This window comes from Phodopus roborovskii, unplaced genomic scaffold, assembly GCF_943737965.1.
Source record: "Phodopus roborovskii unplaced genomic scaffold, PHOROB, whole genome shotgun sequence".
Classification (NCBI taxonomy): domain Eukaryota; kingdom Metazoa; phylum Chordata; class Mammalia; order Rodentia; family Cricetidae; genus Phodopus; species Phodopus roborovskii.
Genome location: NW_026125295.1, coordinates 24,656,635 through 24,679,130, shown reverse-complemented (window position 1 = coordinate 24,679,130; position 22,496 = coordinate 24,656,635). Strand labels below are relative to the sequence as shown.

Sequence of the window (22,496 nt, the reverse complement as noted above, 5' to 3'; positions counted from 1 at the left end):
GCTGGGATTAAAGGCATATGCTGCCACCACCTGGCTGAGATATGAGCTTTTTAATCTTACTGTTCTGGAACTGGAAGTCTGAAGTGGACCTGACTGATGACTGTTGGGGCATCTTCAGGTTAGGGCCTTTGAAGGTTCTGGGGAAATGTTTCTTTGCTTTTTCCAGAGACCAGAGACCGTCTGCATTCCAGCTCAGAGCATTTGTGCTTCAGTTCCCACTGTCACATCTTCTCCCTCCTGCCTGCCTCTTAGAAAGGTCGTTGTGATTATAATCAACCTCCAGGCTAGTCCAGGGGAACAATCCACCTCAGGCTCCTGACCTGGCATCTGTCATGTGAACATACTCAGTTTCTGAAGGTCAGGACAGAGACACCTTGGGGGTGGCATTGTTCTGCCTCCCACACACTCCAGAAGGTCTCCAATGAGCACTAGGAAGGCCACCTGCTTATAAAACAGAGTCACCCTTCAGCCTAGAAGTGGTGCCCAGTGCTCACCTTGGGGAAGCAGAGGGGGATTCCCAGTGTGTGGTGATGCAGAGGTGGGCTGGTCCTTCCCTTGCATCTCTGCATATTCTGCTATGGGTCTGAGGAGGGCCAGAGTCCCAGAACACTGCAAATGATTTCCATCCACATGCAGCTCGCTGGGGAAGAGGGCACAAAGCATTGCTCATTGACTCTCAGGCCCATTCATCTTAGAATTCAAGATCTTTATCTAACACAACGTAACTAGCCATAAATGACACAATATAACATAGGCAATGGATCATTACAGTAAACATGTACTATGCCATGTCACAAAAATCTGGCTACGCCAGCAGCACAAACCATGTCCTTGGTAGATACCCTTGGTTCTCAGCAAAGGCTTTTTCTCCTAAGAGTAAGAAAAAAGAAAGTGTGTGTGTGTGTGTGTGTGTGTGTGTGTGTGTGTGTGTGTGTGTATACATCTGGGGAAATAGCTCAGTAAGTGAAGTGCTTGCCAAGCAAGCATGAGGACCTAAATCTCTAGAACCCATAGAAAAAACACTGAGCATTGGGCTGTGGGGATGGCTGAGTGGGTAAGGCGCTTGCTATGAAGCCAAGAGGACCTGAGTTCAAATCCTTAACACCCATGTAAAAGGCATGTATACTTGTGGTCCTGGGGTAGAGACAGGTGGGTCCCTGGAACTTGACTGGCCAATCTAGCTGAAATGGTAAGTATCCTGTGAGAAACTTTGTCTCAAAAAATAGAGAGTAAGAGAGAAATACATTTGACATACTACTCCGACCTCCACATGTGCATGTGTACACATATACCATACAAACCAAATAAAGAAAGATCCATTCCTAATGAAAGTCAGAACACAACAACAGTACAGGGCATGCAGTATGCTTGTGACCCTAGAGCTGGGGAGAGAAGGGGCATCCCTGGAGCTCTCTGCCAACAGCCTGTCTGGTGAGCTTCAAGCCAGTGAGAGACCTGAGTCAAAACAAGGCGAGAACACTTGAGGAATGACAGCTGACAAAGTCAACCTCTGGCTTCCTCATGCATGTGTGCACACGTACATGAACATACACACTCACCAAAAAAAAAAAAAAAAATGAGAGAGACTGAGAGGGGGGAGGGGGGAGGAGGAGAGAGAGGGAGGGGGGAGGAGGAGGAAGAAGAAGGCAAGGAAGGAAGTGACAAGTGACAAAGGGGAGAAAAAGCAAACTAGTCACCAGGATGCATTGTGTATCAAAACAGAGACAAGGTGAGCAAGGGCATGGGGCAGCTCACCAAATGGCGCTCTGGCTGATGACAGAGCCCAGCTTCGGCCCACTCTGAGGCCCCAGGCCACAGTAACGCAGACTGAGGCCTTGGAGCCTTTGGTTGTTCTCCAGGCTGGAGAAGATACTCTCAAGTTCTTCATTTCCAAACCTGAAAATAAATGACAGAACAAACCACATGGTTTTAAAAATATGTCACAAGCCAAGGGAAACCCTGTAGTTGGTCACAGCAGGGTAATAAACCATGAAGAGGTATGCTTGAAAACTGGGTTTAGAGGTGGGTAGTGGTGGCGCACGCCTTTAATCCCAGCACTTGGAAGGCAGAGCCAGCCAGGTGGATCTCTGAGTTTGAGGCCAGCCTAGTGTACAGAGTGACTACAGAGTAGCCCAGGACAGCCAGGGCTACACAGAGAACCCCTGTCTCAAACTGAAAAGAAAAATGAAAAAAAGAAGAGAAAGAAGGAAAGGAAACTTGGTTCAGATTGACTTCGTTAACCTGGATCAAGATTCTGGGGAGTCTGGTGATAGGTGGTTTATCCCCAGAACATTTAAACACAGTATAATTTGGGGGAAAAAATTAATACAATACCTGGTGCACAACAAAGCATAATTACATCGAAACTCAACTAACAGTATATGTCATTTCTTCTGAGAAGATGGTTCTAGAAATAGGCTTCCTGTACTAGTTTAAGGGCCTAAGGAAGGGTCTGGTCAGTCTTGGTCATGCAGTAGCATAGAGGTCATTTGTGCTATTAGCCACTTCTGGTCCCGGTGTGGGAGCTTGGGGAGCCTCTGGCTATACAGATAATGTAAGGGTCACATAGATGAGTAGGTGTCTCTGGTCCTAGTTGTGGGAGCTTGGAGAGTCCCTGCCTGTAAGGGTCACTTAGAGTACTAGTCCTCTATGGTCCTGGTTGTAAGAACTTGATATGGCTGGCCCAACAGATAACAGTGCATCCCCAGGCTGTTAATCACTTCCAACTCACAGCTTTCGGGATGGAAGAACAGGTTTTCCATCTTCCCCATTGGAAAGATAATCCTATCTGCTTAACATCCCTGATTTCTCTGGATATTAGTGCTCCCAACATTGGGTCACATGGCTAACTTCGAAGTTCCCCCAGGCCAGCTAGAAGTGTTTCTACTGATCCTAGTTTGAGTTGCTAGGGCCAGGGCTGGCTGAGGGATAGTGCAGGATTGACCTGATGAGAAGCAGATCTCATAAGGAGGGAAGGGGGCCTGAATTTAGACTCCAGAGCAAAGAGCAAAGGATGGTTGATCTGAAGCATCCTTTCGAGAGAGAACATGGAGAACAGGCTTCAAATGCTGAGGTAGAACAGAGATGGGCATGATGACTCAGAGGTGATGATGCAGCTGGCAGTGGTGGGCAGAGTCTAGGAAGCCCCAGCAGCAGTGGGACTCTGTAAGGAAGGAAGTCCAGCCTCTTATCCTTCCTGTTATAACTGGCCTCCCTCATTGCACAATATTTAGCTGGCAAAGTGACTCACAAATGTCACACGTGTATTCCACAGCCTCTGGATAGGACTGGTGACACGTAGTCAGGGAACTGAAAGTCAGAGAGCTGATGTAGTATCTGCTAGGAATTTGGAGTGTCAAGGTTTGAACTTTAAGATGTTGGAATGGGTTGACAGAGATGCTATTGTTTTGGGACCGAGTCTTGCTATTTTGTCAGGCTGGGTTTGAACTAGAGGAGCCCCTTCCTGGTTCTGCCTTCCACACGCCACTTCACACTGGCCTAGAACTAACTCAAAATTTTTATTCAATTGTTAACAAGTAATTGTTAGGCTGGGGCTGGAACTAAGAGTTATGCTGGCTAGTTTTGGTTTTGTTTTTTGGTATGGTGAGTTGGTTGGTTTGCTTGTTTGTTATTTTGGACTTTTGGTTTTTGTTTTGTCAACACAACACAAACTGGGGTCTTCTGGGAAGAGGGAATGGCAACAGAGAAAATGCCTCCATTAGATTGGCCTATAGGCAAGTGTATGGGGGCATTTTCTTGATTAAGGTGGGGGGGGTCTATCCACTGCAGGTGGTGTTATCCCTGAGCAGGTGGTTCTAGGTTGTATAAAAAGCAAGCTAAGCTGGGAGGGAGGGTGTACTCCTTTCATCTCAGCACACCCAGGAGGCAGAGGCAGGTGGACCTCTGAGTTTTGGGCAGTCTGGTTTACTTTCCAAGTTCTAGGTCAGCCAAGGCTGTATACAAAGAGACCCTGTCCCAAACAACAACATTGACAACAACGAGAAGCAAGCCAAGCAAGTCTGGAGAGCAAGCCAGTCAGCAGTATTCCTTCAGTTCCTGAGCTCAGGCTCCTGCCTGACTTCCCTCAGTGACAGACTGTGACCTGGGAATTGCTTTTGATTTTAGTTTTTATCACAGACACAGAAAGCAAATCAGGTCAACCACGCACTCTGTAATCCCATCATTTAGGGAGCTGAGGAAGGAAGAATTGGAAGTTCAAGACCAGTGTGGGCTACATTGTGAGACCCTGTCTCAAAAATCAAAGCAAATAAGAAAACTAAGTGATTAGTGAGTGCTGACACCTGAGGTAGGTGTGGGACAAAGTAATGACAGAAGGGATCTGGTCTACGGCATCCACAGCCCACAGAGGAGACAAAAACCTAGTTCTTAAAGGGGACTGTGTCTCTGCGGGTCCACTCTCAGTACTAATCATGTCTCACCTCTAAGTACAAGGCCCCCCAAAACCTGACTGCATAAGCAGAGTCCTAGACTCATTCCTTCCAAGCCAAGATCATCTCATTACAGATCAGAAAGGTTCCCCAACTTCCTCCCATTCATGAAAGCAGCCTGAAATGGCCTGTGGGTAGTGACTGGGAGACCCCAGGACATCTAGCATCAGAGATCTGATTCGACAGTCAGGGCTCACAAACAGACTCCGCCCTGAGAGCTGAGTGCCCTTCACTAGTCTTCCCTTATGGTCAGTAGTGCAGGCGTGGGGACCTGTCTCATGAAGCTACGGGAGAATAAATGAGTGGTGTACTTTGCATATAGTAGGGGCTGGAAAACTGCTGATAGAGAGGCTGAGACCACTCATTCCACCTCACCCTTAGGAAAGTGGAAGAAGAATGCAAAGAGAGAGAGAGAGAGAGGGAGGGAGAGGGAGAGAGAGAGAGGGAGGGAGGGAGGGAGGGGGGGAGAGAGGGAGAGAGAGAGAGAGGGAGGGAGGGAGAGAGAGAGGGAGAGAGAGAGAGGGAGGGAGGGAGGGAGGGAGAGAGGGAGAGAGAGAGATCCTTTTGTAGGTATTAATTCTCACATAACTGTCCCCTGGTCTGCCGAAGCCCTGGTTCTCAGAAGCAGTTTCTTTGTTCCTTCCTTGTGGCTCAGGGAAGACTGGCCTGTCACCCAAGGAGCCATGCTTTCCATTGTTTGGACATGGAACACGTATGGGGCATCTCCTGTGGCATTCAGAGTTTCTTCCTTGCGCTGTGTATAATGAAGAACCTGTCTGCTCCACCACTCTGAAAACCCCTGTGGGTACCAGCATCACCTTGTATTTTTCTCCTCCTCCTCATTTACTCTCCTCTCATAGATTACATCCTGACCATAGTTTGCCCTCTTTTCTCTCCTCCCAGTCCTTACACAGACCACATCCCCTCTACCCCAGATCCACTCCTCCGTTCTCTTCAGAGAAGGGCAGGCCTCCCAGGGACAGCAACCAAACACGGCATATCACATTATAATAAAACTGGGACTTTACCCTCATGTTAAGGCTGGAAGAGGCAATTCAATAGGAGGAGAAGGGTCCCCAAAGTAGGCAAAAGTCAGAGACAGCCCCTGCTTCCACTGTTAGGAGCCCCACAGGAACCCCAGGCTACATAACCATAACTTATATGCAGAGGACATAGGTCAGACCCATACAGGCTCTGATTGTAGGTTCAGTCTCTGTGAGCCCCTGCGGGCTCTGGTTAGTTGGTTCTGTGGGTTCTGTGGGCCATGCTGGTATCTTCCTTATTTATATCTTTTTGTTTGTTTGTTTGTTTTAGTGTCTATCTTAGGGTTTCTTTTATTGCTGAGATAAAATACCATGACCAACGAAAGCAACTTGGGGAGAAAATGATTCACTTAATCTTAACAGCCATCATCTGTGGGTGCCCATAAAGATGGCTGCACTCCATCTTGGCACAAGAACAGAGAGTTCAAAACTGTCCTCAGTAAGTCATAAGACCTAAAGGTCCAAGGTGACCACAGTAGGATGTCTGTCTGTCTTATTCTAAATAATAACAGACCCGAGTCTGAAGTGTGACTACTCCTGGTCTTCAAGGCTAGGGAACAAGAAGTTGGAGCTAAGGTGTGGTGGGTACTGAACCCTTAGAATAAGTGAGGAAGAAAAGTCTGTTTGTCCTGTACACATGATACTGCGTTGCCCTTTTTGGATAAGGTATATAAGAATGAAAAACAAACATTTCAGTATTGATGATCTGCCCTCCTGACCATTGTTCTGTCTCTGTCTTCTCTTTATCATCTATAGCTAGCCTTTCCCTCATCCACACACCCCCACTCAGGTACAAACTTGCGCTGCTCGGCTGGTTCTGATTGCAGCCCCACAAAGACAGCTTCCCACAATCATTCAGGGCAGTTAGGGTAGGAACTAATCCAGAGGCTATGGAGGAGCACTGCTTACTGGTTAGTTACTCACGGCAGCTTTAGCACCCATGACCACTTGCCCAGGGGTGGTGTCATACAGGATGGGCCGGGCCTTCTCACATCAATCATTGACCAAGAAAGGGCCCTATAGACTAGCCTACAGGCCAATCCTAAGGAGGCATTTTCTCAGCTAAGATTCATTCTTCCCAACTGATCCTATCTTGTTCCAAGTTGACAAAACATAGATCTTTATTTATTTATAGCTTCCTTAGCACCCAGTACTGTGTTATGCATAAGCTCACCTTCAACAAACATTTGTTGAAGGAACAAATGGGAACAATAACATTTACTTGGGCACAGGAGGGCTTGAGGGCTCTCTTTCTGGTCTCAATGAGGCCCAAGAACCTGGGTGTGTGACCCTCCCCTCCCCCTACTTCCTCCGGCTGTCGCCATCTAGGGCCCAGCCTGCCAGAGCTCCACTTCCAGCCTTACTTGCAGTAGTCCAGGACCAGGAAATGTAAACTGCTGAACTGCAAAGCTTTCCCAAGTCGCCCCAGAGACCACAGATCCATTTTGCAATTAATGATCTCCAAGGTGGTAATTGGGCAAATGGTGTGCCCCTTGGACTCCAGAAACAAAGCCTAGAAGATTGAAAAATACTTCCATTAGGACAACTAATGTGCTCTAAGTTTTCATATATTCCCAAGTCAAGTCTATAAATAACATCATTTTTCAGTCCAAGATGGTTTTTTGTTTGTTTATTTTGTTTTGTTTTGTTTTGTTTTTGAGACAGGGCTTCTCTGTATTGTTTTGGAAGCTGTCCTGGAACTAGCTCTGTAGACTAGGCTGGTCTCGAACTCCCAGAGATCCACCTGCCTCTGCCTCCCGAGTGCTGGGATTAAAGGCGTGTGCCACCAATGCCTGGCAAGATGTTATTTTCTTCATCTTGTAGCATGAAATGTAGCATGAAAATAAAGACATTTCATATCTTTGTTTTGTTTTTCAAGACAGGCTTTCTCTGTGCAACTCTGGAGTCTGTCCTGGAACTCACTCTGTAGACCAGGCTGTCCTCGAACTCACAGAGATCCCCTTGCTTCTTCCTCTCAAGTATTGGGATTACAGTTGTCTGTCACCACCACCTAGTAGGGGTTTTCCTTTTAAACACAATGATTCATTGAAGAATCCTATGAGAAACGTGAAGCCCTGTGATGAGATACACTGCACCTGTTGTGGGCTAATAGTACTTGAACAGTACTTCCTCACTCATAGACTGAAGTACTAACCCAGGCGTCTCAGAAGGCTCTATATCACAGAGTCCGGTGCCTGTGTGATGAGATCTTAGGATGAACCCTAACTTGATCCCACTAGTGTCCTCACAAGAAGAGGATCCTGTGACAACACAGGAAGAAATCCTTGCTGGCACCCTTGCTTCAGCCACACAGCCTATGATGCCCACAACCCCTGCAGACTATGGCAGAGGTTGATTTTAAAAAAAATTAATTACTATCTTGTAGGGGAGGGATGCATGCCTGCTGTGCCATGGATGTGGAGGTCAGAAAATGTCACTGTGGAGTTGATTCTCTTAATTTTTGCATAGGTTCTGGGGCTGGAACTTGGGCTTATTCATCAAGTGCCTTTACCCCTCTGAGCCATCTTGCCAGGCCTGGATTTGTCAAAAGTTTTTTGTTTTGTTTTTTTAGAAAATTAGTGTATGTTCCCTTCTTTATATAGATTCTAGGCAACAGGTACCCAAATAATAGGTTTCTCCACCAATGCAGTAAGCCAGATCAAGTCAAATTAAAAAGTAAAAGACCAGGTTTATTCTGAGCAAAGCACCTCTGTGGTGACACTTCCAAGGGACAGACAAACTGGGTTTTGAGAAGCTTTCTTTGTTGGAGATTCTCTGAGGTTGGGTTGGGAAGAATGGGGCTTCCTGGATGGAGCTGGGGGTTCCTGCAGAACACTGGGGAGTGAGCTCTGTTCATGGAGCTTAAGTGGCAAGTGCTTTCCCTGCAGAGCCATCTCAGCGGCCCTGAGATGTTGATTTCTTAATGAGGAAATGTAGCCTCCTGTGCCTGTGCTCTTTTTAATAGAGGGGTGTGGTGTGTGACCCCTTTGGCATGTAATAAAAACCATAAGAACTTCTTTGTCGTTCCTAGGCCCAGACATTCTCACTTCCAAGCTCTGCTCAGAAGTGGACTGTGCAAACCAGTAGCTGCTAAGGAAGCTGCTGCAGCACTGGGCTGTACTTGAGCATCTACAGTCCCCACAGCATCCGCTCCAGAGTGGAGCGGTCCACAGACAGGCCATTTTCTGGTAACCAAGGACATCAGTAATGGTTAAATCCCTGCTTGAAAGAAAAGAGCGTCTAAAACTTCAAGTTGTGGGCTGGCACGAGGCCACCTTTTGGCAATTACAACCAGCAAAGAGCATCCACGCAGCCTTGTACAGAAGCCTTGAATGGGCTTGGGTGGATTGGAAGGCTAAGGGCTTTTTAAGGTAAAGATATGTCTGTCAGAGCTAGGATTATCCCTTGGCTGAGACTGAAAAGTTGAGCCACAGCCACAGGGTGGGTGCTGCCCTGCATGATGTGAGGTTCCCCCCTCCCAACTAGCTAGAGTGGGCAGAGCTTGTTGCACAAAGGGCAGACAAGAACCCAGGGCTTCCAGCCCAGTGCCCTAGTTAGGGTTACTATTGCTGTGCTGAAACACCATGACCAAAAGCAAGCCGGGGAGGGAAGGGTCCATTTGGCTTACACTTCCACACTGTAGTCCACCACTGAAGGAAGTCAGGGAAGGAATCTGGATGGATGCTGCTGCTTCCTGCCTTGCTCATCCTGGCTTGCTCAGCCGGCTTTTCTATAGAATCCAGGACCAGCAGCTCAGGGATGGTCACCTCCCACATCAGCCACTAATTAAGAAAATGCCCTACAGGTTTGCCTATGCCCAATATTATGAAGGCATTTTCTAAGTTGAGGTTCCGTCCTTTCAGAGGGCTCTAGCCTGTGTCAAGCTGACATAAAACTTGCCAGCATACCCTGAGAGTGGCAGTGAGGAGGTAGCTGAGACTCTCAGAGAGTCACCAGGAGCTGAGGGCTCTGACACCCAAAACTCAGAGCTAAACTCCTAGCAGGAGGCGATGAAGCTTCAGAGCCTCAGGGTAAATCTTCAGCCTAAAATAAAGTGAAATGTTGGATGGCAGAGAAGATACGAGTAGAAATGGAGGAGCCCGGGTGGGAGCTGAGGGATAAGCAAGAGTCGGGGTGAGCTCAGAGTCCAGACACTGGAAGTCGGGGCTGTAACTGATGCTGGGTGAGACACTGTAAGCCCAGAACGGTAGTCTCGGCCATTAGAGTCTAGAGCAGGCAGCCTCAGCTTTGAAAGTTGCACCATAGGTCCCTAGTTCTCAAGGCTTAGAGATGTAACCTCTCGATTTGGAGGCCCTAGCCAGGTATGGTGGCTTACGCCTTTAATAGCAGCACTGGGAGAGACAGAGGCAGGTAGATCCCTTTGTGTTTGAGGCCATCCTGGTCTACGTAGTGACTTCTGGGATTGCTCGGGCGAGAGAGAGAGAGAGAGAGAGAGAGAGAGAGAGAGAGAGAGAGAGAGAGAGAGAGAGAGAGAGAACCTGTCTCAAAAAACACAAACAAAAAACCCCAACCAACCAACCACAACAACAACAAAACAAGAGAGAGAATAAACTTCGGAATCAGGAGATACTGCAAGTTAGTCTTCCAAAGCAGCTGTTGTATGGCGCCCTGTCAAGGTTTGGAAAATTCAGTTGCTTCATATCCTCATGGACACTTGGTCATGGCTTCTATTTCCCTATTTCTGTGGCCCCGCAGTGGTAGCTGTTTGTGATTTTAGTCTGCAGTCCAATACCGTGTGGTACATTCTTCCTGTTCACTGGCTTTAATTGTTTCTTCCCCCCCACTTCCTCCTCAGTGCAAGGAAATGAACATTAGCTTTTCTAAAGGTCCTGCCCTTCCTTCCTTCCCTCCCTCCCTCTCTCCCTTCCTTCTTCTTCCTTCCTTCCACAAATCATTTCTTTTATTTGAGTTCTAAACCCTGTTCCATCACCCAGCCAGCATCGCCTCTTGATCAGTTTGGTCCTCCATGGCCTCTACACCCTCTAAGCTCACTGCTGGCATTGTCTCCAGGTTTCAGTGGATGTTGCTGATGAAGGGAAATCCCAGGGTGGAGAGCCATGAAGTAAACAGGGCAAGGAAAGTCTAAAAGAGAAGGCCCAATAGCAAGCTTTTCAACTTTCTTTCTGTGTGTTTTGTTTCGTTGAGACAGGGTCTCTTGTAGCCCTGGGTGGCCTGGAACTTGCTATGTAGACCAGGCTGGCCTAGAACTCATGGAGATCCTCCTGCCTCTGCCTCACAAATGCAGGAATTGAGGGCATGCACCACCACGTCCAGCTTACTTTCTTGATCATGTTCCTAAATTTCTCAGCTACCTTCTCTTAAATTAAATATTCCAGGGACACTCCCACCTCTACCCTCCTTAGAATCATGTATGAGTGTGCTTGCAAGCATGTGCACATGTATGTAAGCTTATCTAGTTCTTGGAGAAAGACTTGGTCTTAATTATCTGATTCACCTTTTCCAGAAATGAAGTTCCTCTTACTTACTTCAGGGAAAAATTTCCGAAAAAAGATTGAACTGTAATTGTATATGCAATAGAATAGTGGTGAAAATTATTGAACATTGGTGATTCTTGACAACATAGTGTGAGTGAGAGTCTGATTTACAAAAGTATGCTTATGTAGTCAGCATGCATGCATATGGCTAAAAGTGTTAGTGTATGCATGGTACACACAAATCCACCTCAGGCAGGTGCCACCTTGAGGAAGTAGGTGAGGAAAAGAGGTGATCGATGCTTTATTGGCTATCATATTGGCCAGTATTTTATTCATTTAAAACAGTATATTATGGGACTGGAGAGATGGCAGAGTGGTTAAAGCACTTGCTGCTCTCGCAGAGGACCTGGGTTCAGTTCTCACTACCCAGATGGCAGCTCCAGTGAATCTAACAGGGAGGCATGTGGGGCACGCACATGCCTGCACATGAAACGTTCATACACATTAGGTATGTGTATGACAAGTGAATCTTCAAAAGTTTAATCTAAAGGGAGTATGTTACAACTTGGAGGCGAGTCTATGGATGTCCATTCTGTCATTCGTCACATTTTCTTGAAAATGTAAAACTTGGCTGGGTGGTGGTGGCAGTGCACGCCTTTAAACTCAGCACTCAGGAGACAGAGGCAGGAGGATCTCTGAGTTCAAGGTCAGCCTGGTCTGCAGAGTTCCAGGACAGCCAGAGCTGTCAGAGAAACACTGTCTCAAAATCAAAACAAAACAAAACAACCCCCGCAAAAAGTGGAACTTATTAACTTGTTTAAAATGAGGAACTTATTTAAAATAAGTTTGAAGAATTCATTAAAATAATGTTTTTATGGGGGAAAAAAGAACCTTGCAGCATATCTCTGTCAGAAATCAGACAAACTACATCTGGAATACAGGGTGTTGAGTGCTTGTTTTTTAATTTAAAGGTTTGAAGACACGTAAAACCACACTCACAAGCCTGGCGATCTCGGGGTTGGTTAGGTGAAGGCCCCAGATGCAGATTTCTTTCGCCTGCGTGTAACTCTCATCTCGAATGGTCATGAGCAAAGGTTCCAAGGAAACAGGCAGGGTGCTTGTTGTGGAGTCTCCAGCTCTTACAAGCACAAACTGGAGTGTAAGAAAATTACATCATAAAGACATACTCATTCATTTGAAAGTGTGGACAAGGAATGCTGCCACCAGGTGGCTAGATGAATGTTTGAGGCAGTCACTACCTGTGCATGGGGCATTCCTGCTATGGACAAGCTCATGGCACCCTAGGTCAGGGTTACTACAGGTTACTGCCCACTGTTAGGTCACAAAAAAAAAATTAGTTTTGTACAACCAGCTTTTTCTTCTTCTTTTTTTTAGGAAATAGAAAGGCAGGAAAACCATTGAATTGCATCTTACATAACAAGGATTGATTCATAAACTTTTTCTAAAAGACTTATCTATTTTAATTTTATGTGTATGCGTGTTCCCTGTGTGTATGTGTGCAGTGCCCTTGGAGGCTGGAAGAGGACATCAGAGCTCGTGGAACTGGAGTTATAGGAGCCTCCATGTAGGTGTTGGGACCCAATCTTGCTATGCTGTTCAAGCAGCAAGTATTTTATTTATTTATTTATTTATTTATTTATTTATTTATTTATTTATTTTTGAGACAGGGTGTTCAAGCAGCAGTTTTGTTTTTGAGACAAGGTGTTTCTCTGTATAGCCCTGGCTGTCTTGGACTCATTCTGTAGACCACGTTGGCCTCGAACTCTGCCCCCCAGAGTGCTGGGACTAGAGGTGTGTGCCACCTCCACCCAGAAAGCAGAAAGTGTCCTAACACTGACCTATCTCTCCAGCCCCTCACAAGGCTCTTATCGGTATTCATAATCACAATGGAGAACCTCCATAGGAGCATGCTTCCAACTTACACAGCCTTTTTAGTTTATCCATCACAGATTCATACTGGATGGGAAGTTAATTGAATTTCTGATGATAGTTGTAATAAAAGGTATGGTGAATGCTAATTATAAGTAAAACCAAAAATTAATCAGTGGGCTTGAGAGATGGTTTAGTGGTTAAGAGCACGTTGTGCAGCTAACAGTATCCTGTAACTCCAGTTCCAGGGGACCTTCTGGCCTCTATAAATACCTGTACTCATAGGTACATCTCCCCCCATATATATATAAATAAGAAATAACATTATAAAATTAATTGATATAATTTTTTTCTTTGCCCCCCAAAAGGATGATGGAGGGGTTGGAGAAGTGGCTCAACAGTTAGGAGCACTTGCTCTTACAGAGGACCAGTGTTTGGTTCCTGCATCCACACTGGGCAGCTACAGTCCCAGAGCATCTGATGTCATCCTCTGGCCCCTGCCGGCACCTGCACATGTGTGGTGCACATACAGACAACAGGGCATACACACATACAGACAGACAACCAGGCATGCACACATACAGACAGACAACCAGGCATACACACATACAGACAGACAACCAGACATACACGCATACATACAGACAACCAGGCATACGCACATACATACAGACAACCAGGCATACACACATACATACAGACAACCAGGCATACACACATTCAGACAGACAACCAGGCATACACACATACATACAGACAACCAGGCATACACACATGCAGACAGACAACCAGGCATACACACATACATACAGACAACCAGGCGTACACACATACAGACAGACAACCAGGCATACACACACACACATGCAGACAACCAGGCATACACTCATACATACAGACAACCAGGCATACACACATACATACAGACAACCAGGCATACACACACACATACAGACAACCAGGCATACACACACACATACAGACAACCAGGCATACACACACACATACAGACAACCAGGCATACACACATACATACAGACAACCAGGCATACACACATACATACAGACAACCAGGCATACACACACACATGCAGACAACCAGGCGTACACACATGCAGACAGACAACCAGGCGTACACGCATACACATGCAGACAACCAGGCGTACACACACACACATGACTTTTTAAAAGAATGGTTGTGGGAAATCCCTTACTGGAACAGGAGATATGTGAGGGAACATTTGGTAGAAACTGAAAAAAGAAGGGACTAGAAAAACCTGGAGGGAAGATGAGGAGGGTGGGGAGGAACAGGTGGGAAGAGAGGCCAGGGGGAAGGAGGGTATAACTCAGGGAGGCCAGACTCTGAGGACAGAGGGGGCTTAAAGAGGAACTCCAGAAGGTGATATTCGGTGAACTCATTCCAGACCCCTCTCCCCCAACACATTCTGGCAGTCATGGGGGGCAGTCACGGGGGACAGTCATGGAGGCAGTCATTGGGGGCAGTTATGGGGGCAGTTATGGGGTAGTCATTGGGGGCAGTCATGGGGAGCAGTCATGGGGGCAGTCATGGGGGGCAGTCATGGGGAGCAGTCATGGGGGCAGTCATCTGGGCCAGTCGTGGGGGCAGTCATGGGGCAGTCACGGGTGGCAGTCATTGGGGGGCAATCATGGGGGCAGTCATGGGGAGCAGTCATGGGGGGGCAGTCATTGGGAGCAGTCATGGGGAGCAGTCATTGGGAGCAGTCATGGGAGCAGTCATGGGGGGAGTCAGGGGGGGGGAGTCATTGGGAGCAGTCATGGGGGCAGTCAGGGGAGCAGTCATGGGGGCCAGTCATGGGGAGCAGTCATGGGTGGCAGTCATTGGGGGGCAGTCATGGGGGGCAGTCATTGGGAGCCGTCCCCCATTGGGGGGCAGTCATGAGGAGCAGTCATGGGGGGCAGTCATGGGGGCAGTCATGGGGCAGTCATTGGGGGGCAGTCATGGGGGGCAGTCATGAGGAGCAGTCATGGGGGCAGTCATGGGGGGCAGTCATGGGGGGCAGTCATGGGGGCAGTCATGGGGGCAGTCATGGGGGCAATCATGGGGGCAGTCATGGGGAGCAGTCATGGGGGCAGTCATGGGGGCAGTCATGGGGAGCAGTCATGGGGGGGCAGTCATGGGGCAGTCATGGGGGGCAGTCATTGCGGAGGCAGTCATGGGGGGCAGTCATGGGGGCAGTCACGGGGGACAGTCATGGGGGGCAGTCACGGGGGACAGTCATGGGGGGCAGTCACGGGGGACAGTCATGGAGGCAGTCATTGGGGGGCAGTCATGGGGAGCAGTCATGGGGAGCAGTCATGGAGGGCAGTCATTGGGGGGCAGTCATGGGGAGCAGTCATGGGGAGCAGTCATGGGGGGCAGTCATGGGGGCAGTCATGGGGGCAGTCATGGGGCAGTCATGGGGCAGTCATGAGGGGGCAGTCATGGGGAGCAGTCATGGGGGGCAGTCATGGGGGCAGTCATGGGGGCAGTCATGGGGGGCAGTCATGGGGGGCAGTCATTGGGAGCAGTCATGGGGGGCAGTCATGGGGGGCAGTCATGGGGGCAGTCATGGGGGCAGTCATGGGGCAGTCATGGGGCAGTCATGAGGGGGCAGTCATGGGGAGCAGTCATGAGGGGGCAGTCATGGGGGCAGTCATGGGGGCAGTCATTGGGGGGCAGTCACGGGGGACAGTCATGGGGAGCAGTCATGGGGGCAGTCATGGGGGGGCAGATGCATGGGTTGGGTGAGGGCAGAAGAGCAGAGCAGGCACTGGTGTTCAGTGAGCAAAGCTGTGGGTGTCACTCATCAGGCAGTCCAGCCATGCAGAGCTGTGGGAGACTGGGCTTTGGGTCTGAGGAACGCTCCCCAGGGAATCTATTTCAAAGGAGGACAGATGCTCCCCTCCCCCACCACTCACCTTCCTGAGGATCTGCTCTCTGTCGATGCTGCTCTTCAGGTCCCTTTGGATGGCGGGACACAGGGATGTTCGAGACTGTACACAGTGCTTCTGGTATGTCTTCAGGAACTTCTGAAGAACGGGAACCACCGATGGGGGAGCCCCTTTGGGCTTTTGTTTCCTTTCCTTTGCTCTTGGCATTGTTTTACAGTGTTCTGAGTCCACTTGACTTCTGAAAACAGTAACTGAAGCTGGAATCCAGCACAAAACACGCCTCTCCCTTGAAATCCAGAAAACACTGTTGTGTGCTCTTCTCTAAGAATCTTAAAGGCTTTGCTTATCCTAAGTGGCCCCAGCAAGTCGAGTTAGAGCCGGACAGAGACGTTCAATTTCCAATTTCTATAGTTATGGGTCTGTATTTTTGTTTCTTTCTTTATATTGAGGGCAGTACCCATGAACTAACTTATGAGGAGGTACAATAATATTAATTCAGAATACTGTTCAGTACATATTAATGGGGATACACTGTTTTTAAAGTGGTAATTACTGATTCAGCTTTTGCCAGACTGTACATACTGACGTGGTTAAGGATGTGGACTTTGCTGGGCAGTGATGTTGCAGGCCTTTAATCCTAGCACTCAGGAGGTAGAGGCAAGCAGATCTCTGTGAGTTCAAGGCCAGCCTGGTCTACAAGTGCTAGTTTCCAGGACAGTCTCCAAAGCCACAGAGAAACCCTGTCTTTAAAAAAAAAAAAAAAAGAAAAAAGAAATATATATATATATATATATATATATATATATATATATATACACACTTTGATCTTGGATTGAGCTTGGAATATAGTTCAGTTGTACAGTGTTTGCTTAGCATGCATAACACGCAGTATATTAGTAAATTGTCTTATGCCATTTAAATTCACTGTGAGGATGGTTCTGCAAATCCCCTTCCAGATCTAAGCATGTTTATGTCAAGTGGCCTCTAAGACCCCTGTCTAGGGATGGGCTGGACTCCTAACTCTGTAGCAAGGAGAGAAGAAGACAGTGAAACAGCCCAAGACTTAATACATGTGACTTTGAGGACAGCTAGAAATGCACCATCTCCAACAGCCATTACTATTGTTTTCTCGTAAGAATTCCTGCCATGGGAAAAAGAAGCAAAGTTCAGCCAATGGGAAGCTCATCTGTGGAGAGAAAGCTCAACCAAGAGCTCTAGCTGCCTTCCTCAACCTCCCCACTGGGATTCTCTTCCCCTCCCTCCCTTCCCTTCCTCTTTCCTTCCCCTCTCCCCTTTCCTTCCCTTCCTCTTCCCTTCCCCTCCCCCCTTTCCTTCCCTTCACCTCCCCTCCCCTCCCCTCCCTTCCCTTCCCTTTCCTTTTTCTTGTTTTTCTTCTTCTCCTTTGTTATTGCTTGTTTTTTGAGACAGGGTTTCTCTATGCAACCCTGGTTGTCCTGGAACTCGCTGTATAGACCAGGCTGGCCTGGAACTCACGGAGATCCGCCTGCCTCTGCCTCAGCTCCCACTCCTGTTCTTTAAAGCAGCCAGTCTACACTTGGTGTTTTGTTACAGTAGCCCAGACTGATATCCACTAGAAAGTCTGCAGCACTGTCCACACTAGGGAGTATGTTTTACCAGCTGCTACTAAGTATTTACTGATGGACAAACTAATACAAACTCTGCAAATGTTCTCCATTAAGAAAATTAGTGCTTTTAAAAATTACATGTTGTGTCCGTCCATCCAGAAGGTCTGCAATTCCTTTCCTGGCATGGAACCTGACCAAGACATAGATAGCTACATGACTGAGGAAAGCTGCAGGCATGAGGTAATGTCTAAGGAGGAATGTCTTGTGATGCAGATGAGACCACATGAACAGCAAAGTGCAGACAAAGGAACTGTGATAAAGAGATCATAAGGACTTGCTGCTCAAGCCTTACTCGATAAATGTTATATAAACAGCAATGGGGAATGAAAATGTGTAGAGGTCTTGCCTGTATAGTGGCCACACCCCTTTGGGAGTGGCTTCAGGCAGATGAAAGCAGAAAGAGAGGACATGTCAGGCATTCTCTGGTAAGCCAAGACCATGTGGAAATACATAATAGTAATGGGGTAATAAGACAGAGCTAGCCAATAAGAAGCCCTAGCCACCGGCCAACAGTTTTATAACTAATATAGTGACTGTGTGTTTATTTGGAGCTGAAAGGCGGCTGCAGGACCAGCTGGAACAAAGAACAAGAAAACAACTGTCCATTCCTGAAGTAAACCCAGAGTCTCTGTCTAGCGTTACCCTCCTTTCCAGTTCCCCGAGTTGCTCATGGCTATGTTGGTCATGGTGTAAGTGTGAATTCCAGTGTGCCCCAGTGAGGAGTGTGGAGGTCAATTCTCTGTTTTTGCCATGTGGGTTTGAGAATTAAAAACAAGTCTCCAAGTTTGGTGGCAAGCACCTTCTACTGAGCCCAACAAGTAGGGTTTTTTTTTTTTTTTTTTTTTTTTTAAACTTATTTTATTTAAATGATTGTCCTGGCAAGATTTTGCCACCTGCTGCAACAGTGTCAGAAATGATATGGGAGTTACCAACTATTTTTTGATTGGATCTAATGTCCAATTCATGAGGTGGAACTTACGCCTGACTTTGTTTATGGGATCAAAAATATATGGATAGATAGGTTATAAGTCCTAGGGGGAAATACACACCCTTAAAATGACTGCTAAGGAATTACTACTATACCCACAGACTTATCGTATTCAAAGGTCCCAGCAAGGATATCACCAGGACACTGCCCTCCTTGCTCCGAACCCCATAGGACCTGTTCTGTGCTTCCCCTCCTTCAGGGTAGCTGGGGTTCTCCCGTGCTCCCTTGGGCAGAGCTTCCTGAGCCCCACCAGCACAGCCTATGACCTCAGTTCTATTTCCAGAATGAGACTCAGCAGAGGAGAATAATAGTATTAGTTTCTCCCCTAGGACCTCTAACATATCTAGACATATATGTTCTTAGCTTCCAAAACAGTGTCAGGCATAAAGTCCCCCTCATGGAGAGCCCATTACATCACTCAGAAAGTAGTTGGTAACTCCCATAACACTTGACCACCATTGCACTGTTCAGTCCTCCAGAGAAGCTTCTTGTTGAAGCAGAAGACAATGGACACAAAGACCTTTATCTGGTCAAAGTGTGGAGACAAAGAGACTACAGAATGCCCAAATGGGTTACACACATCACACCCTTGTTCAGGGAACTTCTCCTAAGAAGGGGCATAAGGATTCTAAGAGCCAGAGGTGCTGGGTGACTTCAACGAAACCTTGCTTTCCAGACACAGCAGTGCAGACACACATATGAGTTCACAGCAGCCGTGACAATGTGCATAAGATTTTTGCAAACCCAAGTCAGACAAAGTCACAGCATGGGAAGGGAGGGTGCACTTGAAATTCCACCACTAGCTGAGGAGTTACTGGCATTTCATTGATGCTGTGAGAGAGAGAGACAACCTTAGGTCTACCGCACTGCAAGACAACCCCCAATCCTGAGAATAGTTGAGCAACACAAACTGGACTCAATGGAAAAGCAAAAGGAAGAAAACTCAAAATTAAGTGGGTAGGGAGGTAAGGGTGGAGAGGAGTTGGGTGGGGTGATGAAAGTACATATTGCCTGACCAGCGGGGCAGGAACAAGGACTTGGACCTCAAAGGACCTGGAATGAAGGACAGGAGACATGAGAAACCAGCAACAAGGCAGGCTCTCTGATCAAGCTGCAAAATTTTATTTTCTCAAGCATGTTATATGGTGGTTAGGGTGAGGAGTTAGGTGAGGTGGGATTCAGATGCGGGGAGGTCATTGCCTGGTAACCAGACCACAGGATGTTCTTAATTATAGGCCACTGAAGGTGAGCAGGATATTGCTAAGAGGAACTACAGGTAGAGATAAGCAGGTTGTTAGAAGGGGAAGTGTTGCTAAATACCCTAACTGCATAAGGAAGGGTTACCAAGTAATCTAACTGCATTTCTGTAAGCCCTAAATTCTATTTCTCAGGAAGTTGGGGAAGGGGAGAAGGTAGATTGAGGCTGAAGGTAGCAATCGTCTAACTCAATGGGCTATTCTAAGAAAAGGCTGGCAATCTCTAAGGCTTATGTCACTATTGCTCCTGGCAAAATATGAAATTCTCAAAGAATTAACAAAAATATTTAAAACTATTGAATGGGGGGGAGGGAGAAGGGAGAAAGGGGGGAGAGAAACAGAGACAGAGAGATACTATGCCTGTGTGGAGATCACAGGGTGACTATGGAGTCCATTGTCTGATTCCACGATTGTTCTGGAGATCCAACTCAGGTGCGTTGTTAAGCTATATCAAATAGTGCTGAGCTATCTTGCTGGTCCAAGATAATTAGCATTTTACCTAGCAGCTTTTGAGGGCCTTTCTGCACGCAGTTGGGACCTGGGTGCTCCAAAGCCAGTCACAATAAACCGTGGGTTAACTCTTACTGAGGTCTCAGGTGTGCGCCTTACCTGTGCAGCCAGGCTTTATCATCTCATCTGGAGGCTGCTCTCCCTCCGCCGCTGCCACCGCTGCCGCACTGCCGCAACTCACTCTAAAAACAGGACTCAGGCTGAGGCTGTGGGAATCAGAGCCTGAGGGAGCTTGGAAGAATCCCAGTTACCCCAAAGGCGGGGAAGCAGAGGAGGGTAGGTCCTGTGTGTGCGTGTGCGTGGTAGGGGGAGGAGTGGGAGGGTGGTGTCCTCATGGGGACACTGAACACCATCCAAACTCCATGTCCTCATGGGGACGCTGAAGGCCATCCAAACCCCATGTCCTCATGGGGACGCTGAACGTCCAAATGTTGCAGTCCTGCTTCCTGCGTCCTCTGTCGCCATAGAGATGGGAACTTCAGACTAGCAGAAGGCAAAGAGGGCTGTAAGAATGTTGCTGTAGGCAAAGGCTTTGGAGTTAAAAACTTCCTGACTGTAGGAGGTGGGGAAGGCCTCAGGGAATAGACATCCCCACCCAAGGAAGCCAGGCGTGGGACAGGCCAGCTAACTGGGCAGAGACAACTTAAGGATGCCTGGGAATCCAAACCTGAGGGACTAATGTACTTCCCCTTCCTGCAGGCCTGAGAAACTCCCAGGCGTGATCAGGGACGGAAATGAGACCCAAGAAGGAAGTCAGAGAGCTGCCAGGAGGACTCTGGGCAGCTGTTGGCTTAAAAGGTGGAGGAAGGGACACTCGAGGTAGAAATGTGAGTGGCTCCTGGAGCTGGAGTGGAAACGGATTCTCCCCAGAGCTGCGTAAAGGAACCAGTCCCCACCAACCTGCTTTGAGTTCAGTGAGACCCAGTTGGGCTTCTTGCCTCTGTGATTGTCTGATAATAAGCTTCTAGTCCTTCCCTTCCTCCCTCCCTCGCTCTCTTCTCTCTTCCCCTCTCCCCATCCCCATCTCTCATGTGTAACCCACATACTCCTGCATGGGTGCATATGTTGACCAGAGATCCATTGCAGGGGTCGACTTCAGTCATCCTCTATCTTGTTTACTTATTTCAGACAAGGTCTCTCTCAAGCAACCAAAAACTCACCAATTTGGCTAGAACAGGAAGCTCCAGGGACCCTCCCATCTCCTCTGCCCCAGTGCTGGCTGGGATTACAGACCTACAGCTCGGGCCCTGGGCTGTTTTATGAGAGCTGGGAATCTCTGATGTTTGCACCTCATGCAGCTTAGGTGAAGCAGCTGCCTTTGAGTGGTCAGTGCATCTGGAAGGGACTGCTCGCTCACATTCCTGTAAGTAACCCTCCTAAACGCATTGGTTTGCCAAAGTGAACTTTGGTGTGTTACTTTGGTCTGTTTTTGGTTCCCTATCTGGACTGAGTAAATATTTATTCATGTCTCCCCAAGAAGAGCCTTATACAACATCCCACACCTTGGCTCCTACTCCAGGAAGTAACTGAGAGTGAGAGTTAGCTGGCTTGCTAAGCTCAGCTAATGCAACAGCAGCAATAAAATAAAACACTTAGGGCTTAAACATTTGGAAGAGCTGATAATGGTTTGGTATCTCTGTGTTACAACGAATGCAGAACTTTCCTTGCCTCGCCCTTCCATCTTTAATGGGGGGGGGATGGCAGGGGCTACATTATTTCCCCCTTTGATTGGAATAGGAGGGACCTCCAATGTAGGGCTCTCTAATGTAAAAAAAAAAAAAAAAAAAAAAAAAAAAAAAATTCAAGCCCCAAGGCTAAGGAATAAGGAAGCTTGGGGGGCAGGGGCACTAGCTGCATAATAGCCCCCTCCCATTCTTTCAGATTTTATTTTATTTTCGATTATCTGTATCTGTTTGTTGGTGCTTGCATGTGAGTGCAGCTGTCCACAGGGATCAGAGGCATCAGATCCTTCTGGATCTGGAGTTATAGGTTGTTGTCAGCTGGCTAATGTGGCTGCTGGGAACTGAACTCATGTCCTTTGCCAAAGCACTCTTAACTGTTGATCCATCTCTCCAGTCCTATTTCTTGACAGTTGGATCCTGGAGTACAGCAGCAAAGCTAGAAAAGCAGAAGATGGTGGACCACAGAGATCACCAGAGCAATCAGAACAGTCACTTCTGATGGCTCTTCCCTGATTGGTCCCATTTCTAACCTTATTTGCATACCCATATCCAGCCACCTATAGTCCAATGGACACTCCGTGATGCAAGTTCTGGAGCTGCAGGAATGATGATGTGATGAGAACTTGATGGAGGAGGAAGGAGAAGAAGACTGGAACACAGAAGC

The 22,496-nt window shown here is 47.6% G+C and overlaps 1 protein-coding gene across 1 annotated transcript in view; it reads right to left on the bottom strand.

The window, feature by feature from the left end:
• Nucleotides 1-20,389, bottom strand: part of LOC127234255 (uncharacterized) — a 40,872-nt gene extending 20,483 nt beyond the window's left edge. The window contains exons 1-6 of the mRNA XM_051201131.1: nucleotides 20,250-20,389; nucleotides 15,778-15,988; nucleotides 11,947-12,099; nucleotides 6,856-7,004; nucleotides 1,756-1,896; nucleotides 495-640 (exon numbers count right to left, since the gene is read on the bottom strand). Coding sequence (XP_051057088.1) covers nucleotides 495-640; nucleotides 1,756-1,896; nucleotides 6,856-7,004; nucleotides 11,947-12,099; nucleotides 15,778-15,957 — 769 coding nt within the window. The 5' untranslated portion in view covers nucleotides 15,958-15,988; nucleotides 20,250-20,389. The remainder of the gene's footprint in view (nucleotides 1-494; nucleotides 641-1,755; nucleotides 1,897-6,855; nucleotides 7,005-11,946; nucleotides 12,100-15,777; nucleotides 15,989-20,249) is intronic.
• Between the last annotated feature and the right edge of the window lie 2,107 nt (nucleotides 20,390-22,496).